At 48.5% G+C, this 19,259-nt stretch overlaps 1 protein-coding gene across 8 annotated transcripts in view; it reads right to left on the reverse strand.

Moving 5' to 3' along the window:
• DPF3 (double PHD fingers 3) overlaps positions 1–19,259 on the reverse strand; it is a 303,529-nt gene that overhangs the window by 137,347 nt on the left and 146,923 nt on the right. For 7 of the 8 annotated variants that reach the window (XR_006270117.1, XR_006270118.1, XM_043472462.1 and 4 more), the window contains exons 4-5: positions 9,345–9,472; positions 2,449–2,544 (exon numbers count right to left, since the gene is read on the reverse strand). Coding sequence is in view for 6 of the 8 variants with exons in the window: in XM_043472462.1 (XP_043328397.1) it covers positions 2,449–2,544; positions 9,345–9,472 (224 nt within the window). In the remaining 2 variants the exon portion in view is untranslated. Of the gene's footprint in view, positions 1–2,448; positions 2,545–8,892; positions 9,243–9,344; positions 9,473–19,259 lie in introns of those variants that run through there. The other variant, XM_043472467.1, reaches the window with a different exon arrangement.

Raw genomic sequence — 19,259 nt, forward strand, 5'->3', positions numbered from 1 at the left:
GAGCCTCATCATTGCCTGATGTATAGGAAGTATACAGTCAGTACAGACGACTGTTGCTGCTACTTCTGATGGTATTCTTACAGAGAAGACACCTAATTCATATTTGCTGACTGCAAGTTCAATGCCTAGATTTCAGGGAGTAGAAATATTAAAACAACCATTGTCTACCATCTACTAGAGTAAGTTTGGTTTGGGCTAAGAGAAGGGATGGAAACTGACCTGCAGGCATATAGCAACTGGCGTTCACAAAAGGCCCAGAAAGCCCACATTCTAAAGTCTTCTTTAACAATAGAACTAGATCATTCATTACTTTGTAACCCCTAATGAAGGCATGGGTCCAGGCAAATTCATCCGTGGCCACTAAGAAGACTAGGTAAAAACATGATGGGGCACTTTTCTAAGGAGAGTTCTGGCTGACAACACCCAAATTCACTGATCAGTTTTACTACCACTGAAGTCAGAACCAGTGGACAGCATACGCCTCCAGATGTGAAGCAATAAGAAACACACATCACACCTAGGAAAGAGTTGAGCCCCACCAAAAAGGTATTTACATACATACACACACATGAATATCCACAATCTAATTGTCTCTCATCAAAACACTAGATTTCAGGAAATAAAGAGGATCCAGGGACACATTAGACACCACCAGTCTGCCAACTCTAGAATATGAAAAATTCCACAAGACCAACCACCCAAGTTCTTCAACAAATAAAAGGCATGGAGGGGAAAAAAAGTATATATGTGACAGGGAATAGTAGCAAGGAAGAAGTATGTTATAGAATGCAAAAGACAAGTTTCAAACTGCCAAAGCCATTTTTGAGAAAATCAGGGGGAAAATGACCAAGGACTGGATACCAGAATGGTGGTGGTTTAGTCACTAAGTCGTGTCCGACTCTTGTGACCCCATGGTCTGTAGCCCACCAGGCTCCTCTGTCCATGGAATTCTCCAGGCAAGAATACTGGAGTGGGTAGCCATTCCTTTCTCCAGGGGATTTTCCTGACCCAGGGGTCAAACTCAGGTCTCTTGCATTGCAGGAAAATTCTTTACTGACTGAGCCAGCAGGGAAGGTGGAGGATATTAGAATAGTTATTTTTATTAGGTATGATAATGATGCCTGTTAGAGATATACATTAAGATATGGCACAGGTTAAATGAAAAAAAAATGTCTAGGACTTGCATTGAAATATTCCACATACAAAAAAAACTACACAAAAAAACAAACATATAAACCAACTGAAAGTGGGAGTAAAGAAAAGATTAAACAAGAATGTCAAAGCATTGATCATGGAGGAAGCTGAGTTGTGACTCTATATGGTGTGTGGCATCAGCGGGCGGCTCCGTCCAGACTGAGAAATTCCAGCTCCTATCCAGGTCAAAGCACTGTAGCTCAGAGTGGGCACTGCTGGGCCCCCTGCACCAGTCACCGAGGAACCTGCTTACAATACAGCCTTCCAGGCCTGACCCCGGACCTCCTAAATCACAACTTCCTGGAGTGGATCCTGCAAATTTGCATTTCGATAGGCTCTCGTGGTGATTATGATGTGTGCTCAGACTCAAGAGCCACGGGAATAGAAAGCCTTGCCATGATCACCACTTGACCCAAGCCCAGAGGGCATCCAGGACTAGCCTTTCATCCGGGGAAGGGGTAAGCATCCATCCAGAGCCTGAAGGAGCCAGACCAGCCTCACAGCGCTAATTCTCCAGACGGAAAGCAGCAGCTCATCCCCGCCATGCCCGCTCCACCAGGTTATTTTCAGATACTCCTGCAGACCCCTGAAGGTGACCACAGACAACCCCTTTGGCCTTGAGCATGAGGACTCTGGAGGACCACCCCTAATGCCTGATAGCGCCACTCAGGTTTGGCTCCCTCCCCTCAAGGGTCACCCTCATATTTTTATTCCTTCCACCATGGATTTCCCATCTGCCATTCCCCAGGCTCCTGGCCTTTTCTTGCCGCATTCCAGGCCCACACACCTCCAAAACTCTTGCCACACCTGCCTGGGAACCATCAGCTATGGCCCTGGCATGCTTTCCCAGTATGCTTCTGCTCTCTGCCTGGTGAAAGGTATGCCAAAGCAGTACCTGTGAGGCTGGGGCAGCCCTAGGGACAGGACACTTTCAGCCTTCTTCTATGACTGAGGAATGGGGCTGGCAGTCACATTCTCCTCATCCTCTACCCTCGCCCAGACCTCACCCTCACCCTCCCCATCCCCTTGCTGTGCTCTCTGCCACTTTTCTCCCTCTAGCCAGCTCTAAACTCTGGCAGGTTACCACCTGGGATCAGAGCTCTTCTGGCCGTTTCCTCTCTGGGTGTTCTGCGAGGAAGACCATGGATACACTCTCTATCCAGCTGCAGCAGGATTCTGAATCTGGGGTCCAGTTGTCTGGCAGGTCCCCCACCTCCCTGATCTCTTCCCTCCCTCCTGGCATCCCCAGCTTACCCGTCCTCTGGTCCGATTCTTCCGCTTGGGAATATCCTCTTCTAAATCCTCTTCTTCATTTCCTTCTTCTACATTTTCATCATTTTCTAAAACCCTCTGAAATGAGAAGAAAATAGAAGCATTGAGAAATAAAGCACAAAGGAGAAAATCCTCAGAGGGTAATGTTGTGTTTTGTTGTTGTTATTTTTTAACACAGTGAAGATGCTGCCATGGCTCAGCCTCCAAAATGCCGGCCAGGAGTTGGGGCTCCTGGCTATTACGACCCTCTCTCCCAAGACCCTTCCAGCCAAGTCCTCCCAGAACACTGACCTTTTCAACACTTTTTGCCCACAAAGTGTTTTCTAAAAAGAGAATACTCTAGTAAGGGTACTCTTCTATGTAGGCCCAAGATGTCTGGTCAAAACTTCAGTTCAGTTCAGTCACTCAGTCGTGTCCAACTCTTTAAGACCCCATGGACTGCAGCACTCCAGGCTTCCCTGTCCATCACCAAGTCCTGGAGCTTGCTCAAATTCATGTCCATCGAGTTGGTGATGCCATCCAACCATTTTATCCTCTGTCTTCCCCTTCTCCTCCTGCCTTGAATCTTTCCCAGCATCAGGGTCTTTTCCAAAGCTTACTTTATTGTAATTTTCCCTTTGTTCCTCAAGGGCCACCTCAAAGACCTGAAAATACGTCTCTCCTTTCCCTGGCATTCTGGAATTCTGCCTAGTTTGATGAAAACAAGTCACTTCCTATCCATCTGACCAGAATTTGACATGAATGTGTTATTCCTCATCTCCCATTGTTATGTTCTTTTAAGAGAAATGGATTGTCCTTACAGCACTTGTAGTAGAGCTTCAATTTAATTCTCTCTCTCCAATGGCCCTGCAAGTCATACTGTGGCAGAGAAGCCAGCTTCCATATTACAGGTAAACAAACTGAGGCTGAAAACAGTTTCGACTGCTCAAGATCATACAACAGAATCCACAACCAAAGCAAGGTCAGGTTCATCAGCTCAGTGTTTCCATTTCTCTCCTAGCTCTTGTGTCTGAGAATTCCAAGGCATATTATGATACTTCTTAGAGGACCTGAGCACCTCGCTCACTTGGTGGGAGGCAAGAAAATGGAAACCTGTATCTCCAGGTTTAAGGGAGGGATAAGAGACTAAGGCAGAGGACCAGCCCCCCCTCCCCCAGGGTAGAAGTGGGATAAGGGGAAGGGGAGCCCACAGATTCCATGTCAGGGGTCCTAGGAGCTTCTTTGTAAGCTGATTGTGTGACCCTGGGAGAGTCATCGTTGCTTCATGCCTCAGGTTCCCCAGTTACAAAATAGGAACTCATTCATTCAGACAATCAACAAACATTTATCTAGGGCTGACTACTTGGTAGGTGCTGTCCTAGATCAGCCACAGTGTGGCTATAGACCTGGCCCCAGTGGACTCTCCAGCCTAATGCAAGGAAAACAGATTCAAACAGCATACATAACCATATAATTACAACTGCTATGGAAACAGAGACAGACAAATTCAAGGTGCTGTGAGAGGCTGTTAGAAAGAAACTTTACCTTATCTGAGGTCAGGCAGGGCTCACCTGAGGAAGTGAACAAGGGGTGTTGAGACGTAAAGGATGAACAGGGGCTAACCTTGGGACCAGGGACCGAGGGGAGAAGAGGAGGGAAAGAATTCCAGGGAACAGCACGAGCAGACACCCAAAAGCAAGGAGGTGAACATAGCTTGTCCAGGGAGCACGAGGAGGCCAGTGTGACCAGCGCTCAGTGGCTCGGGGAGAGACTGGCATAAGATGATGCTAGAAAGGTGGGCGGGCACCAAGTCATACAGGACATTGGCATCCACCCGTCCTATGGTGATGGTGTGACAATCGCACAAGCTATGAAAAGGCTTAGAAGGCAGCATGCATGGTACTGATTTCTAGTATCACCGTCACTGTTCAAGGGGCCTCCTGGGCCATGCCCTTGGCTTGCCCGCAAAGCAGGAAGCCCAGGGTGAGTTTCCAATGACCTTCTCCCACTGCCTTCTTGTCAGAGAGTTCCATTCCCATCACTGTGGTCAGGATATTGCTAATTAACCAAACTCTCTCAAAGAACTCAAAACAGGTATCATAAATCCTTCTCTGGCTTCTCTACCAGGTTTATATGGGAAGCCATAGCCAAGCACTGAGGCTCTCTGGGCCAACCATAGACACCTAACAGAGAAGCAGCAGCAGCAGCTGGACACGACCTCTGGCCCGCAGCTAGGGAACGCTGGTCACGGCCCAGCGCAAGCAGCCCAGCCTCTCTGCACCTTGGCTTCCTGAACCATCAGGGGGAACACGGGCGGGACAGTGACAAGCCAGGTGCTCCGCAGGCTTCGGTGAAAAGATGTGGCATAAATGCAAGGTGTGCTGTTGCTCTTTGTAGAGCCACCTTGCAAACTTTCTGGGTGTTGAAGTCATTTAATCATGGTAAGTTCCTAGTGTCTTGACTTTAAAGGTCATTGCCTCTGGCATCTCAGTGCAAATCTGGCTCCATTCGAATTTGTTTCATTATGAAGGAGTCTATTACCCACCATATAGACTCTGGGTTAGAAGGCAAAAGCTGGGGAAGGCCATTGCACTTGTCCCCAGACACACTGCACAGTCTCAACATCTGGGAGGAAACTGACTTCTCCCTCCCTCTTCCCATCGGCCTCCCTGCATCTCTAGAACCTCTGGTCTGAGCTTCGGGCCTCACATGTGACAGCGGCGTTTCCCGTGTTTCTGTGTTTCCTGCGACGTGGCCCTGACACCAGATGCCTCCCTACACAGCACAGGAGGAGCCAGGAGCTCCTCACAAACAGAACTCGTATTCAGAGCTCAGGAAGCAGAGGGGGCATCCTGTACCCGGAGAGCAGGGCAGTTGTGTCCAGTTAGAGATGCAGCTCACCCCCCGTGACATGCCTGCATTCCCTGGCCAAGGGTATTACCTGGAAAACAAACACGTTTTCAAATAACTTTTCTCCCTGAGACTCTTAAACAGTCTTAACGGTGATGATAATGATTGTGATTGTGCTTTTTGGCTTTTTTTAAAAAGGAGGAATTTTTTGTTGTTGTTGTTTTGCATTTCAGAGGAATTCTTCTTTAAAGACTCTAGTATCACTAGTTGGAACAGTGCAAAATTCTCCTAGCTGATTTCCCTTCTTCCACTGCAGGCCTGCATCCAGTCTTCTTTCCACACAGCAGCCAGACAGGTCTTCAGGAAACACAAATTCACTGCCCTGGTGAAAACCACTTGAATGGCTTGCTTTTTCATGTCCCATGAAATCATGAGTCTCCTCTAGGTCTGGCCTTGCCCACCTCTCCAGCCCCATCCTGGGCCCTTCCCTCCCTGGAACCCTGCTCCAGGCACACCAGCCTCTGTTCTTTCAATGCAATGAGCTCAGATCTATCATGAGAACTTCAAGAGCACCATTCCTCCACCCGGAAAGCCCTTCCCCAGGTCCCTCGCTCTGCTGACAGCTTCTCCTCTCACAGTACTGGGGGATAGCCCTTGTCTCCCTTAGGACACCACCTAGAATCTGTCCCTCCTCTTAGACTGAGCCTCTGCACTCTGTTCTTTTCATGGCACTTATCCTGAAAGGCAGCTATTTGACCTGTTTACTTGCTTTCCATCTATACGCCACACTAGAATATAAGCATGAGAGGTGGGGACAGGTCTCTCCTTGGTTTCATCGTTTCCCCAGAACCCAGCACAAGGCCTGCTCAAAGGAGGCCCTCAATAAATTTTGGTGGAATGAATGAATGAAAGGAAAATGAACAAAACAGTCCATTTGCTACAGGCATACTTTATTTTAATAAACAAAGTCAATAAAAACATGTACACTCATCTGGCTTTTGGTCCTGGTTTTGGCTTCTAGCACAGCGGATGGCAGCCCCATGCTCTGCACACAGTAGACCTTCAGTTTACAACAGGGATGAGGGCGATGATGATGATTCAACAAGGACAACCTCACACTGGCCTGATGCTGCCCGAGAAGGACTCACACTCATCTCCAGCTCGAAAAGGAAAAGGTTGCCTATCACTGGACATCAAGACTTCTGGATAATGGTTCTGTCACCCTCACTGACTTGGTCAAATTACACTAACTGCGCAAAAATACTCTTAACCGGCATTACAGATGGGACAGACAGTGACTTCAAAGACCTAAAAGTCAAAAAAATGGGGTATAATACATGAAGAGCAAAAAAAGAAGAAAAAGAAAATACTAGGTGCTCTAAATGCCAGGGGTAAAAAGAGAACTAGGGGGTGGGTGTGATCAAGAAAGGCTTCACGGGGAAGGTGCTATTGGGGCCGAGCCTAATAGATGGGAGGAATTTGTACACGTGGGATGGAAGAAAAGGTTCACCAGATAAAGGGCACAGCATGACCAAAGGCATGGAGGGAAGAAGGCTGGAGAACAGAGGGAGTAAAGGAATCGTGGGAAATAAGCCTGAAAACTAGGTTAGGAGCCGAGAGAGGAGGCCCGAGAAGATCACACTCATCATTTTGCATTTACTTAGCAGGAAACAAAAGCGTGTTAGGTCGAGCTTTTTAAACAAGGGTGTGGTACAAGCAGAGTTGTGTTTGGGGATGAAAGGTCAGCTATCAAAGCAGGACATGAAGAGAGGATGGACTGGGGATGGCAACTCACAGGAATCTGTTCACTTGTGCATCCACCCAATGAATATTTATTGTGTGTCTACTGCAGTCCATGGGGTCGCAAAGAGTCAGACACGACTGAGCGACTGAACTGAACTGAATTGAACTACTATGTGCCAGACACTGTTTAGGCTTTGCGATACAAAAGAGGTGCAAATAAGATAGACAAGAGATTTCTGCCCTCGAAGAGTTTACATTCTATCGGAAACAAAAACAGAAAACAAACAATAGGATAATGAGTTAGTAAATTATAAGTTATGTTAGATGATAAAACCTACGGGGAAAAAGAAAAGGAAAGCAGAGTAAGAGAACGGGGACTGCTGGTGGGTGGGCAGGACACAGGATGTGGTATTACATTCAGCGGTCAGGGGAGGCTTCACAGAGCAGAAGAGACGGGGAATGAACTTGAAGAAGGTGAGGGTGAGAGCCGAGCAGATGTCTGGGGAGAGGACTTTGCAGGCAGAGGAAGCAGCCAGAGCACGGCCAGAGGTGGAGCGTGCCTGGTGTAAGAGTGAGTGGCAAACGATCGGGGTGCCTGGAGCCGAGTGAGCCTGGAAGAGGAAGCAGCAAGTCAGAGGGAGGGGAGAGGACGTGACTTTTACTCCGGAGAACAGGGACCAGTGCAGGGCTCTGCTCACAGGGAAAGCCCCCTGTCAGTCATCAGCAGGGGACTACTCAGAAACCAACAGCAACAGTTCAGATGGGAGACGTGAGAGCGTGGACAAGGGCAGCAGCAGGATGTATGGGGAGAAGAGCTACCCTCTGGATTTGCGTTAAGGGAGCCGTGGACAGGATACCTGATGAACGGATACTGGGTGTGGGAGAAAGGGATCGAAGACGACTCCAAGGTGTGTCAGACAAATAAAGGTTTGCATCAATAAAGATCTCTACTAGGGCTGTAACTCTGAGAAGCCGTGCTGTGACGACCAAACAGAAGAGACTCGACCATCCAGTATTCTTGCCTGGAGAATTCCATGGACAGAGGAGCCTGGTGATTAATTGCTCAGGCTCTAGATAGAACAGAGCCTGTTCTCTTTGGGGGCTTCCCAGGTGGCGCTAGTGGTAAAGAACCTGTCTGCCACTGCCGAAGACTTAAGACACGGATTTGATCCCTGAGGCTGGAAGATCCCCTGGAGAAGGAAACGGCAATTCACTCCAGTGTTCTTGCCTGGAGAATCCCATGGACAGAGGAGCCTGGCAGGCCATAGACCATGGGGTCTGCAAAGATTCGGACACAACTGAAGCGACTTAGCACATATTTATCTGAAGGCAGGAATGGCAGAGGAGGCCACGTACATGGACTCATTCAATGCCTTTATTGTGACCTGACTCTGCTGGACTCATGCAAGACCCCAAGGGTTCAATGGTGAACACAACGGCCCCATCCCCAACTGGACAGAATCCCCACGCTGGTGGTACTTACAAAGCAAACTAAACATGTAACTGGTAGTCATTTAATTACCATGCTAATAAATTAGTACATAAATATTAAATTGAATGCAAAATTAATAATAAAGATGTAATTTTATAGCCATATATGTGTACAGCATAAAATATAAAATTTTAATGTAAAGCATAAACATGATTTAATTTTAATAATCTCATTATGCTTAATTATTAAAAACTGGTATTTCATATTTGTATTAATTAATATTATTCCAACATGCCAACAATGGAGACTCAAGAAACATAAAGAAGAACAGAGTGCACCATTATAATGCTGCATGGTGACCTGCCTGGTGACAGCCTTAGCCGGGCTGTGCACAGAGGGTGGTGGACACATGGGGACAGAAGCCACCAAACCCCCCTGGCAGGGGGCGGGTGACCTCTAAACTGGCCTTGAAGGAGGAGTGGCAGGGCGGGGGAAGGACAAGGCGGCCAGTGAACTAGAGCGGGGGAGGATGGGGCGTGAGGCAGGGGTTGGGGGGGAACTCCCTGGGAGGCTGGCTCCTGTACAACCAAGCTTTCTGCTGCTGGCACCCCGCCAGGGTGAGGACTGGGTCAGTCTTGCTCACTCCTGTGTCCCCAGGGCCTAGCACAGTGCCTGGCACACACAGGCTCCCAAAGTCCATTTTGAGTGGATGAACGGGGAGGCCAGCTTCCCAGCAATGGAGCCTCGGGGCAGTGGGGACGCAGTCCTGGCCCTGGAGAGGAGGCCCCAACTTGGGACTGCAGTTCTGGAGGCAGGGTGGTGATGCTCGGGGTCACCGCCTCCCCGACCAGCTACCCCACAAGCACAGAAATACCTGTATTTCCTGGATGTTCTCCTCCTCCCTGGCGTCCACCTTCTTCTCCACCCCCTCACCGCGGAGCAAGGCTTCCAGGGTGGTGCTTTCTGAGGTGAACCCATCCTTCTTCAGGGGCAGCTCCACTTCTGAAAAACAGAAAAGCAGCGTCAGTCCACTCAGGACAGGAGGGACAGGAGCCGGGGGGGCCCTTGAGGGCAAGCAGGAACCGCAGCATCTGAGAAGGACTTGAGACGGCCTGCGTGCTCTCCTCCTGGCCGAACGCAAACACTGGAGTCGGGTCTGGCTTTTCCATCTCCAGTTCCCAGTCTCCAAGCCAGAGCCCACCCCTGCCTGCTCCCTCAGAGACAGTGGAGGCTGGGTAGGAGGGACACCTGATGGACACAGGGTCAGACGGGCAGGGTCTCTCTCTTGCTTCCGCCACTCTCCGACCCTGTGACTTTGGACGAGACATTCAAGGACCACCCCCCCAGCCCTTCTTTGCACATCTACAAAGTGAGGGTGACAATGCCCAGCCCCCCCACCAGGCCATTTTGTGGAGCATAAATGTGTTCCTTCACATTGAAGCACTTTGAAAACTCTCAAGCAGTGCACCAGTGTTGGCCTCAAGTCTTATTATCCTCTCTCTCCATGCCAACTCTCATCTGTCAACTCCATGACCTCCTCGCGGCCATGCTGGCTGCCCAGCTCCAGTCTGCTCTGTGAAAAGCTATTTCAACCTCAGAGAGGCTGTTCTAATCAACTCACCGGGGAAGTAAAGGCCTCTGAAGCCCAGGGAAGAAACAGAATGAAAGAGCAGATGCCTAACAGGCCGCCAATCAGCAGCCAGGAGCTGCAGTGCCCACACGTCGGGCCGTGTGTTCTGAAGACATCAGAGTTTGATTGGTTTCCTGGGGCTGGAGGTCATGGGGCCACCTGAGCAGTGGCAACCAGAGCCGGCCCTGCCCATGAGAGAAACCAGAGAGAGACACTGAACCCCCTTTCTCAAGAAGTCCTCCCATCTCCTACCTAGAGGATGGGTGGAGGTCTTTTGGTCAGTTTTATTGTTGTTGTTGTTTCATTAAAAACAGAAACCTCAGAACAGGTGATCACATTCAGACTGACTACAAAATATCCCTCCAACCCTCTCTTTAGACCCTGTACCTCATACCCCCAGACCCTGCAATTAGATGCATGGTCCCAACCCTCTATCAGGAGAGATGGGGCAAGGCCACAAGGGTGAGGTGCCCCAGAAAATGGTCAGGGGAATGAATGGCCCATCTGTATGGAGTCCAGTGTGGGGACTATTCACAGAAGAGCAGACAGGAATGAGGGGACAAGGAATGGGGAAGCACCCAGGGGAGTTAATGGTAGGGAGTTATGAGCATTGCTATGCCTGGAGGGACAGAGAGAGCATGTTTGCAAGACCTGGAGAGAGCCTGGGCAAGCTCTCGTGTAGGAGCCCTATGAGCCCGTGGGCCAGAGAACCCAGGCACACACGCCCAACCTCTGTCTCCTTCCCTCGTCTTCCTGCTCTGTCCTCCCATTGGCCAACCTCAACCGGAAGCCAGAGGGCAAGGGAACCTCACTGATAAAGCCACTGAGGTCAACTTCCAGGGGCACAGGGCGGTGCAAAGAACAACAAAAAGCAGATCTGGGGGAGCAAATGGAAATAACTAGGACAACCAAGCCATGTTCCATTGGGCTTTGTATGGGTGTACTTAGTCGCTCAGCCATGTCCAACTCTCTGTGACCCCGATGGACTGTAGCCTGCCAGGATCCTCTGTCCATGGGAATTCTCCAGCAAGAATACTGGAGTGGGTTGTCATGCCCTCCTCCAGAGGATCTTCCCGACCCAAGGATGGAACCCAGGTCTCCCAAACTGCAGGCAGACTCTTTACCGTCTGAGCCACCAGGGAAGCCCTTGGGCTTTATTTTCCCTCAAATGAAACTTCACCTACCCCTTCTGTCTCCTCCACTAGAACCAGATGCAGGCCGACCAGCCCACAGGGAAGGGCGCTCGGGCAGCCAATCAAACCTGAAGAAACTCACACGCACGTGTGACCAGACCCCAGGAGATGATGATGGGAAAGAGAAACAGTATATGATATAATATACTTATATATGTAATATTATATAATATTCTTGAAAGGTAAGGTCTTTGGCATTTTTCTTACCAAAAAAGGCAAGCAGAGGGTTCACTTCTATCAAGAAGCACTACCGCCAAGCCAACCACCCTGAAACTCATTCACCCATCTATCCATTCTGCAAATATTTACTGAGCACCTGCTATGTGCCAATCACTTCAGGTTCACAGGAGATGAACCAAATAATGAGCAATCCAGCTTTTACATGGTTTACAATCTAAAAGGACAGACATAAAGCGCTAAGTACAAATTAAATATGCAAAGGGTCATGAGTGCTATGGAGGAAAACAACAGGGTGAAATGTGAAGGAAGAATATGGTGCTGGGGGCAGTGTGGGGTGGGGTATCTATTTAAGATCAAGGCTTCAGGGAAGGCCTGTGTGATGAAGTTACGTCTCAGTGTCAGAAAAATAGCCAACCGTCTGCCTTGATGAGTTCAAAGTGTGCAGCTCTAGAGTCTGCTCCAATGACACATTAGTCTTTCTCACAAGTCAGGAAAGGCTTCCAAACGTCTAATCTCAAACAATTAAAATGTGTTGCCTCATGCCCTGTCCTCAGCCAAAAGAGAACAGCTGTTCACCATCCTTCAAACTTATAAGAATCATATATACATTTATATATATATGTGAAGTTCATATTTTAGTATCCCCCTCAGCCTTCTCAACACTAAATAAATTCTATTTCCAGAACTGCACAGTATTTTACAGTTGAGAAGGCCTTACAGATCATCTGCTTTAATTATCTCATTTTATAAACGAGTCACCCGAGGCTCAGAAAAGTTAAGTAACTTCACCGGGAGCCACTCAGCAGGACAAGAATGCAGCCAAAGGATCTTTCCCAGACACAGTAAAAATGGTGATGAGAGCCCCACTCATTGTATTAGTAGTAGTTTGCAGGCTCAGCCCCAGTGAGCACTGATGTGTTTATGTACACGCAGAATGCCTGGTGGTGGTGGTTTAGTCGCTCAGTCGTGTCCACTCTTGTGACCCCATGGACTGTAGCCTGCCAGGCTCCTCTGTCCATGGGATTCTCCAGGCAAGAATACTGGAGTGGGTTGCCATTTCCTTCTCCAAGGGATCTTCCTGACCCAGGGATTGAACCCGGGGCTCCTGCATTGCAGGCAGACTCTTTATCAACTGAACTACAAGGGAAGATAAAAACACAATCTACATGTAGCAAAATGCCTGGTAGGTAGTAAACACTCAGACTGTCAGCTGTTACTGCTGTGTATCACTTAATCCCCACCACTACCCAAGAGGTGAGTACAGTTATCATCCCATTTCAAGATAAGGATGCTGCAGCTTAGGGAGACTTAGAACTTGCCCAGTATCAGAAAGCTGGTCAGGGGCAAAATCCTGCTTTAACCCCAGTCTGCCTCAGAACCCATTCACCTAATCGCTAGTCCGTATGAACTTCACCCTGCCTCGATTTGGTCCTTCCATGAAAAGTCTTTTTCCAAACCTTTGTGCATGTTCACTGCATTCCTAGACCCTCTTCACAGTTTTCATATTTCAAGATAAAAGGCAGACCTTTGCTGAGGCCGAGGGCAGGTCTGTGTCAAGGTCTTAGACTGTGTTCTATGTGAACATCTCTATGGGGTATTCACTCAGCACAACAGTACTGAACTCATAGAGAATTTTCCATCACTGGTAAACTTTCTCTTCCTCCTCCCCCTGCTCCTTCTTCCTCCCCTGCTAACTATTCCTCCATCCTGCTTTCTGATCATTTGATCCACCCTCTTGGTCCTCTGGTCCTGGCCCTCTGAGATGGGCGCAAGGTCAGAAGCAAGAGGGAGAAAAGAAGCAAAATGGGAAGAGTTGAATGGGCTCTCCTACATTTGAAGAGCTAGAAGAGCTCCCCAACAGCATCCAGAGTCCAGTCACTTCATGAGAAATGTGAGGCCCAGAAAGACATAGAGACATTCCCAGGGTCACAGAGAAATTTTCCAAAGTATTTAATCGGCTCATAGATGTTCTGCGTTCAGAAACCCCTGAAGTCAATCCCTGGCCTTGCCATGTTTTAGCTAAAGGACCACAAGCTGGTTACTTCAACCTCTAAGTCTCTGTTTCCTTACATGTTAAATGGGAATTATCATAATATCTATTTCATAGTGTTAGCATGAGAATTAAATGTGGTAATACACCCCATAAAGAAACTCTGAAAAGATCCCCACAAAAACTAGTATGGGAAACAGTGGGGAAAAGAGGCTATCAATTTTTACTTCACCCTTTTCCTATTTAAAACTTAAGATTCCAGAGACACAGATGTATTGAACAGTCTTTCGGACTCTGTGGGAGAGGGCGAGGATGGGATGATATGGGAGAATGGCATTGAAAGATGTAAATTATCATATGTGAAATGAATTGCCAGTCCAGGTTCAATGTATGAGACAGGGTGCTCAGGGCTGGTGCACTGGGATGACCCAGAGGGATGGTATGGGGAGGGAAGTGGGAGGGGGGTTCAGGATGGGGAACACACATACACCCATGGTGGATTCATGTCAGTGTATGGCAAAACCAATACAATATTGTAAAGTAAAATAATAAATTTAAAAATAATAATAATAATGGGGGCTCGAAATAAAAAAAAAACAACTTAAGATTCAAAATTAGATCATATATGTAAAGAGCCTGGGGTGTTCTAAGTGTCTTACAAATGCTATGTGTTATCATCATTGAAGTTTGAATGATTCTGACTAAATGGCACAGCAACACAGTCAAACAGAAATATAATGCAAGCCATTCATGTAATTCTAAATTTTCTAGTAGCCACATTTATAAAAGCAAAGAGCAATAGGTACAATTAGTCTTGACATACATTTTATCTAACCCAATGTATCCAAAACATTATCACTTCAACATGTAATCCATATTTTTAAATTACCATGATAGTTTACATTATTTCATTCACATTAAATCTTGGAAATCTAGTGTGCATTTTACAGTTTCAGCACAACTCAATACAGATTGGCCACATTTCAAGGGTCCCATGGCCACACGGGACTGGTGGTTACCCTATGAAACACTACAGGTTTATAGCATTAAAAGCAACATTTGCTAAAATTTTGCTTCTCAAAACTGGGAGGACATTTTAAATACAGTTCTTAGCATTGTCTACCTGATACCCTTCTGAGAGTCATTCCCAAACAGCATTCTAGCTGACCCCTGGCAAACTCTGGTTTCAAAGCACTATGGGTAAAGCCCTCAAGGTCAGCGTGACAGGCTAAACAGTGCCCTCCCCATAAGGCAGCAGAGGGTACATTCCCTGCCTCTGGACCACAGGAGGTCCCAGCGTGAAGGCAAAATAAGGTAACAGGTCCAAGCTCTTGCACAATGCACATCCTAGACACGCTCCCTATGGAGCCCGTAGGGACGTCATTGATTCAGTTTTCTTCTAATACAGTTCATCTGGATATAGGGTTTAACAATTTTTTAAAAGTGTATTCATTTTGATCCTTGCACAAATATGGGGACCACATAACCTGACAGGAGCCATCCAACACTTAACATTAAAAGAAAATGGTCTAAAACACACACACATAATTCATCTTTAAATTAGCCTGATTTTATACACATGGATATAAACCCATGGATCGTTACTCTCTCCAGAGCGGCAGCAGCTGTCACCCAAGCCAGCCGCCTCCCCGGGCCCCCATACGCTGCTTTGCCTCCACTTCTAATTGGGAACAGAGATACTCCTTGGGTGACTTCCAGCACGATCCATCACACCAGAGACAGCTTCTGTGCGAACCGAAGCAAATCAGTTTCCAAATAAGAAAAAACCTCTTAGACAAACAAGGATTGAAGCATAGAAGTCTTTTTAAAAAAGAAAAAGAAAGAAAAGAACAAATAAAAGCAAAACAAAACAAAAAAGTCACCAGTGAACAGCAATGACTTCTCTCCAGGGCTGTGGACGGGGCAGCCATCCTCTCGGGTAAAGATCAAAGCCACAGACTTTTGCCATAGGTGCCCCAAGCCTGCCACCCAACGCACCAAATGCAAGGCTTCTACTGGGTTGTTGGAGCCACTAAGCTCATTAACAGGATGCAGGCAAGACGAACCCGAAAGCGCAACACGGGAGCATGGTGAGTAATTAAATCCCAGGTCATTTAAAAATGCAAACGCTTGGATGTCACGGACTCATGGAGCCTCTGACTCCTCGTGCATTTTTTTTGGCTCGGGATGGAGGACTGGGAACCTGAAAGTCATATATGGATTATAATAAAATATGCCATATAAAAAACAGATTAAGACAGTTCTTCTTTGGGGAAATATACAAAGAGGGGAGCTGTCTGTTAGCTGTCGAGTTTGCAAGAGATACCATCTTTGGGGAGGCTGTGCTCTGCCGACAGACAGGCTGCCCCAAGGGAAATCGTGGTGAAACACCCCGACAAGCCACATCCATCCATCCATCCATCACAGGCTCTCTCTGACGCAGGAGCCTGGAGATAGAGCCATGGTGCAAAGGAGGGAGAAATCCCACAGACAATGGCAGACAGTCCTCCTGCTACATCATGAGTGCTCAGATTTTTTTTTCCCCCACCTGACTCTAGTTTTCTGTAAAAAATACAAATGTGCAGTCTTCTATTCTGGTTGCTTATTATTTTGAGGAGTTAAGCTCATCACATTTCCTTGCATTTATAAAGGAGCAAAATGCTTAAGAATCATTATTTCATTTATGCCCACCAGACTCTCAGGCTCACAGGGAAGGAGGAGGAGGGGATTGCTATCACTCACCCCATGGGGGAGGAGACTGGTGGGGACTGAAGCCCTGATTTCCTGAGATGGTGATGGGCCCCCGGAATCCATCTGCTCATTCCTCAGGGGTGCCGTTTTCTTGGCTGCATTTGACTCCCTGCTTTGTGATTCATAAAGCTCAAAATAGATGAGGTTCACAATGAGGACCCATCACCCAGGCTGCGCCCTGCAGGTCCTTGTTACCAATTGTTCTAGAGGCCCAGGATAGCCACGCCATAGGAGGGCTGATCATGTCCCCCAGAAGGCCTGTGGTCCCCACCCTCTGCTCTGCCAACCCACTCACCCATTGCCAACATGCAAGGATGAGCCCCTGGAAGCAGCACCCAGAGGTCAGCACCACAGATAACCAATCTCCCACCTCTGAGACACAGGAAGCACCCACACTGTTGAAGGAAGCTCACCACTCTGCTGGTTAGTGGACCAACCAAGTTGATACAACTTAGCAGGAAGGTGAGGGAGGGGAAGGACAGCGGGAATGGATGGAGTGATGAAATGGTTCAAGGGAATACTGATTACTGGAAAGTGCAAGCCATCTGGGGTGAAATCTCGGGTCTCGTACCCTGCACCGCACACTTGGCCTTGCTCTCCTCATCTGCAGAACAAAATCCACTTCCCAGTGTTGTTATGGGGCTGTATGAGGTCACGGACATAGAGTGTCTGCACAGGGAGATGCTCAATTCATGGGAGCCCCTCTTTTTCACCTACTAAAGTCTCCCTCTCTTGCACTTCTAAGCAAAACTCCTCCCCTTCTAACACACTCAGACCATCAGATGTGATGAGACACAGCTCCCCCCACCTGGACATGGGCCCAGGGGGAATGGAAGTGAAGAAGCCAAGTATGGAGCAGAGGACAGAGGAGGCTGAGGGTGGGACTCGGCTCGGAGCTAAGATGCTGCTCCAGTTTGGGGGGTGGGAGTGCGAAAGGGGGATGCATACGGAAGATTTGGAGACCACAGCAGAATCACATGGATGAGCCTGTGCTCTACTCATTCATTTGACAAGTAATTATGGAGCATTTACTGGGTACCAGGCTCTGTCCTAGGTGCCGAGGACACAGCTATGAACAAGAGAGAGAAATTCTTGCCCTCGTAGAAGTTATATTCTAGTGCATAGAAACAAGACAGAAAATAAACAAGACCCATAGAATGGCAGATGGTAATCATTGCTTTGGAGATAAACAAAGAGGGGGTGGGGGGGACAGCGATAGGGGAATCTGGAACATCAGGAGTGATGGGAGGGTGGGTCCATGTTTAGATGTGGTCTGGAAAGCACTAACCTGAAGGAGCAGGGAGGGGGCCACACTGCTCATCAGGAAAGGATGTTCTAGGCAAAGGAGCCAGCGCAAAAAGGCTCTGAAGCTGGGGTCTGTCTGCCCAGAGCACAGTGAGCCAGGGGGAGAGCAGGAGCCCAGTTCAGAGAGTGTTGGGACCTTGAAGGGCTGTGTAGGCCTCTGCAAGAATGCTTATTCCCTTGGACTGCAAGGAGATCAAACAAGTCAATCCTAAAGGAAATCAACCCTGAATATTCATTGGAAGGACTGACGCTGAAGCGCCAGTACTTTGGCCACCTGATGCAAAGAGCTGACTCATAGGAAATGACTCTGATGCTGGGAAAGATTGAGGGCAGGAAGAGAAGGGGACAACAGAGGATGAGATGGTTGGATGTCATCACTGACTCAATGGACATAAGTTTGAGCAAACTCCAGGAGAGAGTGAAAGACAGGGAAGCCTGGCGTGCTGCAGTCCATGGGGTCACAAAGAGTCAGACACAACTGAGCAACTGAACAACAATAGCTTCTGAAGACAAAATAGCAATGAAGACACTGTCACACGAGCAAAGTGTGACAATATGATGTCTATATTTCAATAGGGTCATTCTGAAATTAACTGAAGGAAGGTAGAAGTGAGGGGACCACCCATGAGCCAGTGCTTAGGAAAGGGCCCTGTCCTCATGGTGCCCACATCCTGGTGGCTAGATACATCCAGAGGGCAGTCTCCCAGCCCCTGACAGGGAACATCCCCACACGGTGAATCAGGATAGAGGCCAGGTGTGGAGAATGGGTGCCCAGTGCCAAGGGGCAAAGAAATGAAGCCACACCAGGGCAAGTCCACAGAGGAGCAGTTCTCAGAGAAGGCAGATTGGCCTAGGCCAAGGGCAAGAGAAAAGACCCAGCCAGGCAGGCCCAGCCTAGCGCCGTGCGGTGACAGGTGTTTGTAAAACAGAGAGGAAGCCTTCCAAGTTTATCTCTGTGCTCCCCGCAGCGGATGCCAGAGGACCGAGTCCTGGGACACAGGGGTGAGCTTGGGCAAGCTGTGGTTCTGGGAAAGGCAGATCCCATAGCCAGATGCCGGGTCTTCTTAGGACAGAAGGTGCTAGCCTTGGGCTTTTAAAGACTGTAAGGCAGAATGTGTTCCCATTTTGGCCACACGGCACACACTCTGCCAGCTGGGCGGTGAGCTGCCTGCAGTGAGCACGCACTGGGGACAGGAACAGCATCAGCTGAGGCCCTCCTCAGCCCACACAGCAGCACTACGTGGGGTGGCCTCAGCGGCGTCTCTTCACATCTGCCAAGCCCTCCAGCCCCACCTTCCAGCGGGGCTCTCGGAAAAATCCCAGCAAACAAGCAGAGCAGCTGCCATGATACACATTTCACAGATGGAGAATCAAGGCTAAAGGGATTAGATGACGGCTCAAAATCACACAGCCAGGGGTGGAGGGGTCGGGACTTGAACCCAGGTCTTGTGATTCCTGTTGGAGACCTTTTCTCCAGCTGTTCGACATACTGAAGGCCCCGCTGTGAGCTCAAACCAAAGACAGGCAAGATGGTAAAGCCAGGACAGGCACCCCCAACCCAGCCCAGGCCAGGCTGGGCAGTGGACGGGAAGGCCAGCTCAGCTCTAAAGGCTCCCCTTCGCCCGCTCAAGCTCCCTCCTCTGTGCAAGGGGCATGATGAGAGCTAAGCCACGTTCTTCAAGCTCAAGATCAGAGACCAGGAGGCCCTTTTCTTTCCTTCATCCTTTTAATAAATCTTTG

This window comes from Cervus canadensis, chromosome 6 (assembly GCF_019320065.1).
Source record: "Cervus canadensis isolate Bull #8, Minnesota chromosome 6, ASM1932006v1, whole genome shotgun sequence".
Classification (NCBI taxonomy): Eukaryota; Metazoa; Chordata; class Mammalia; order Artiodactyla; family Cervidae; genus Cervus; species Cervus canadensis.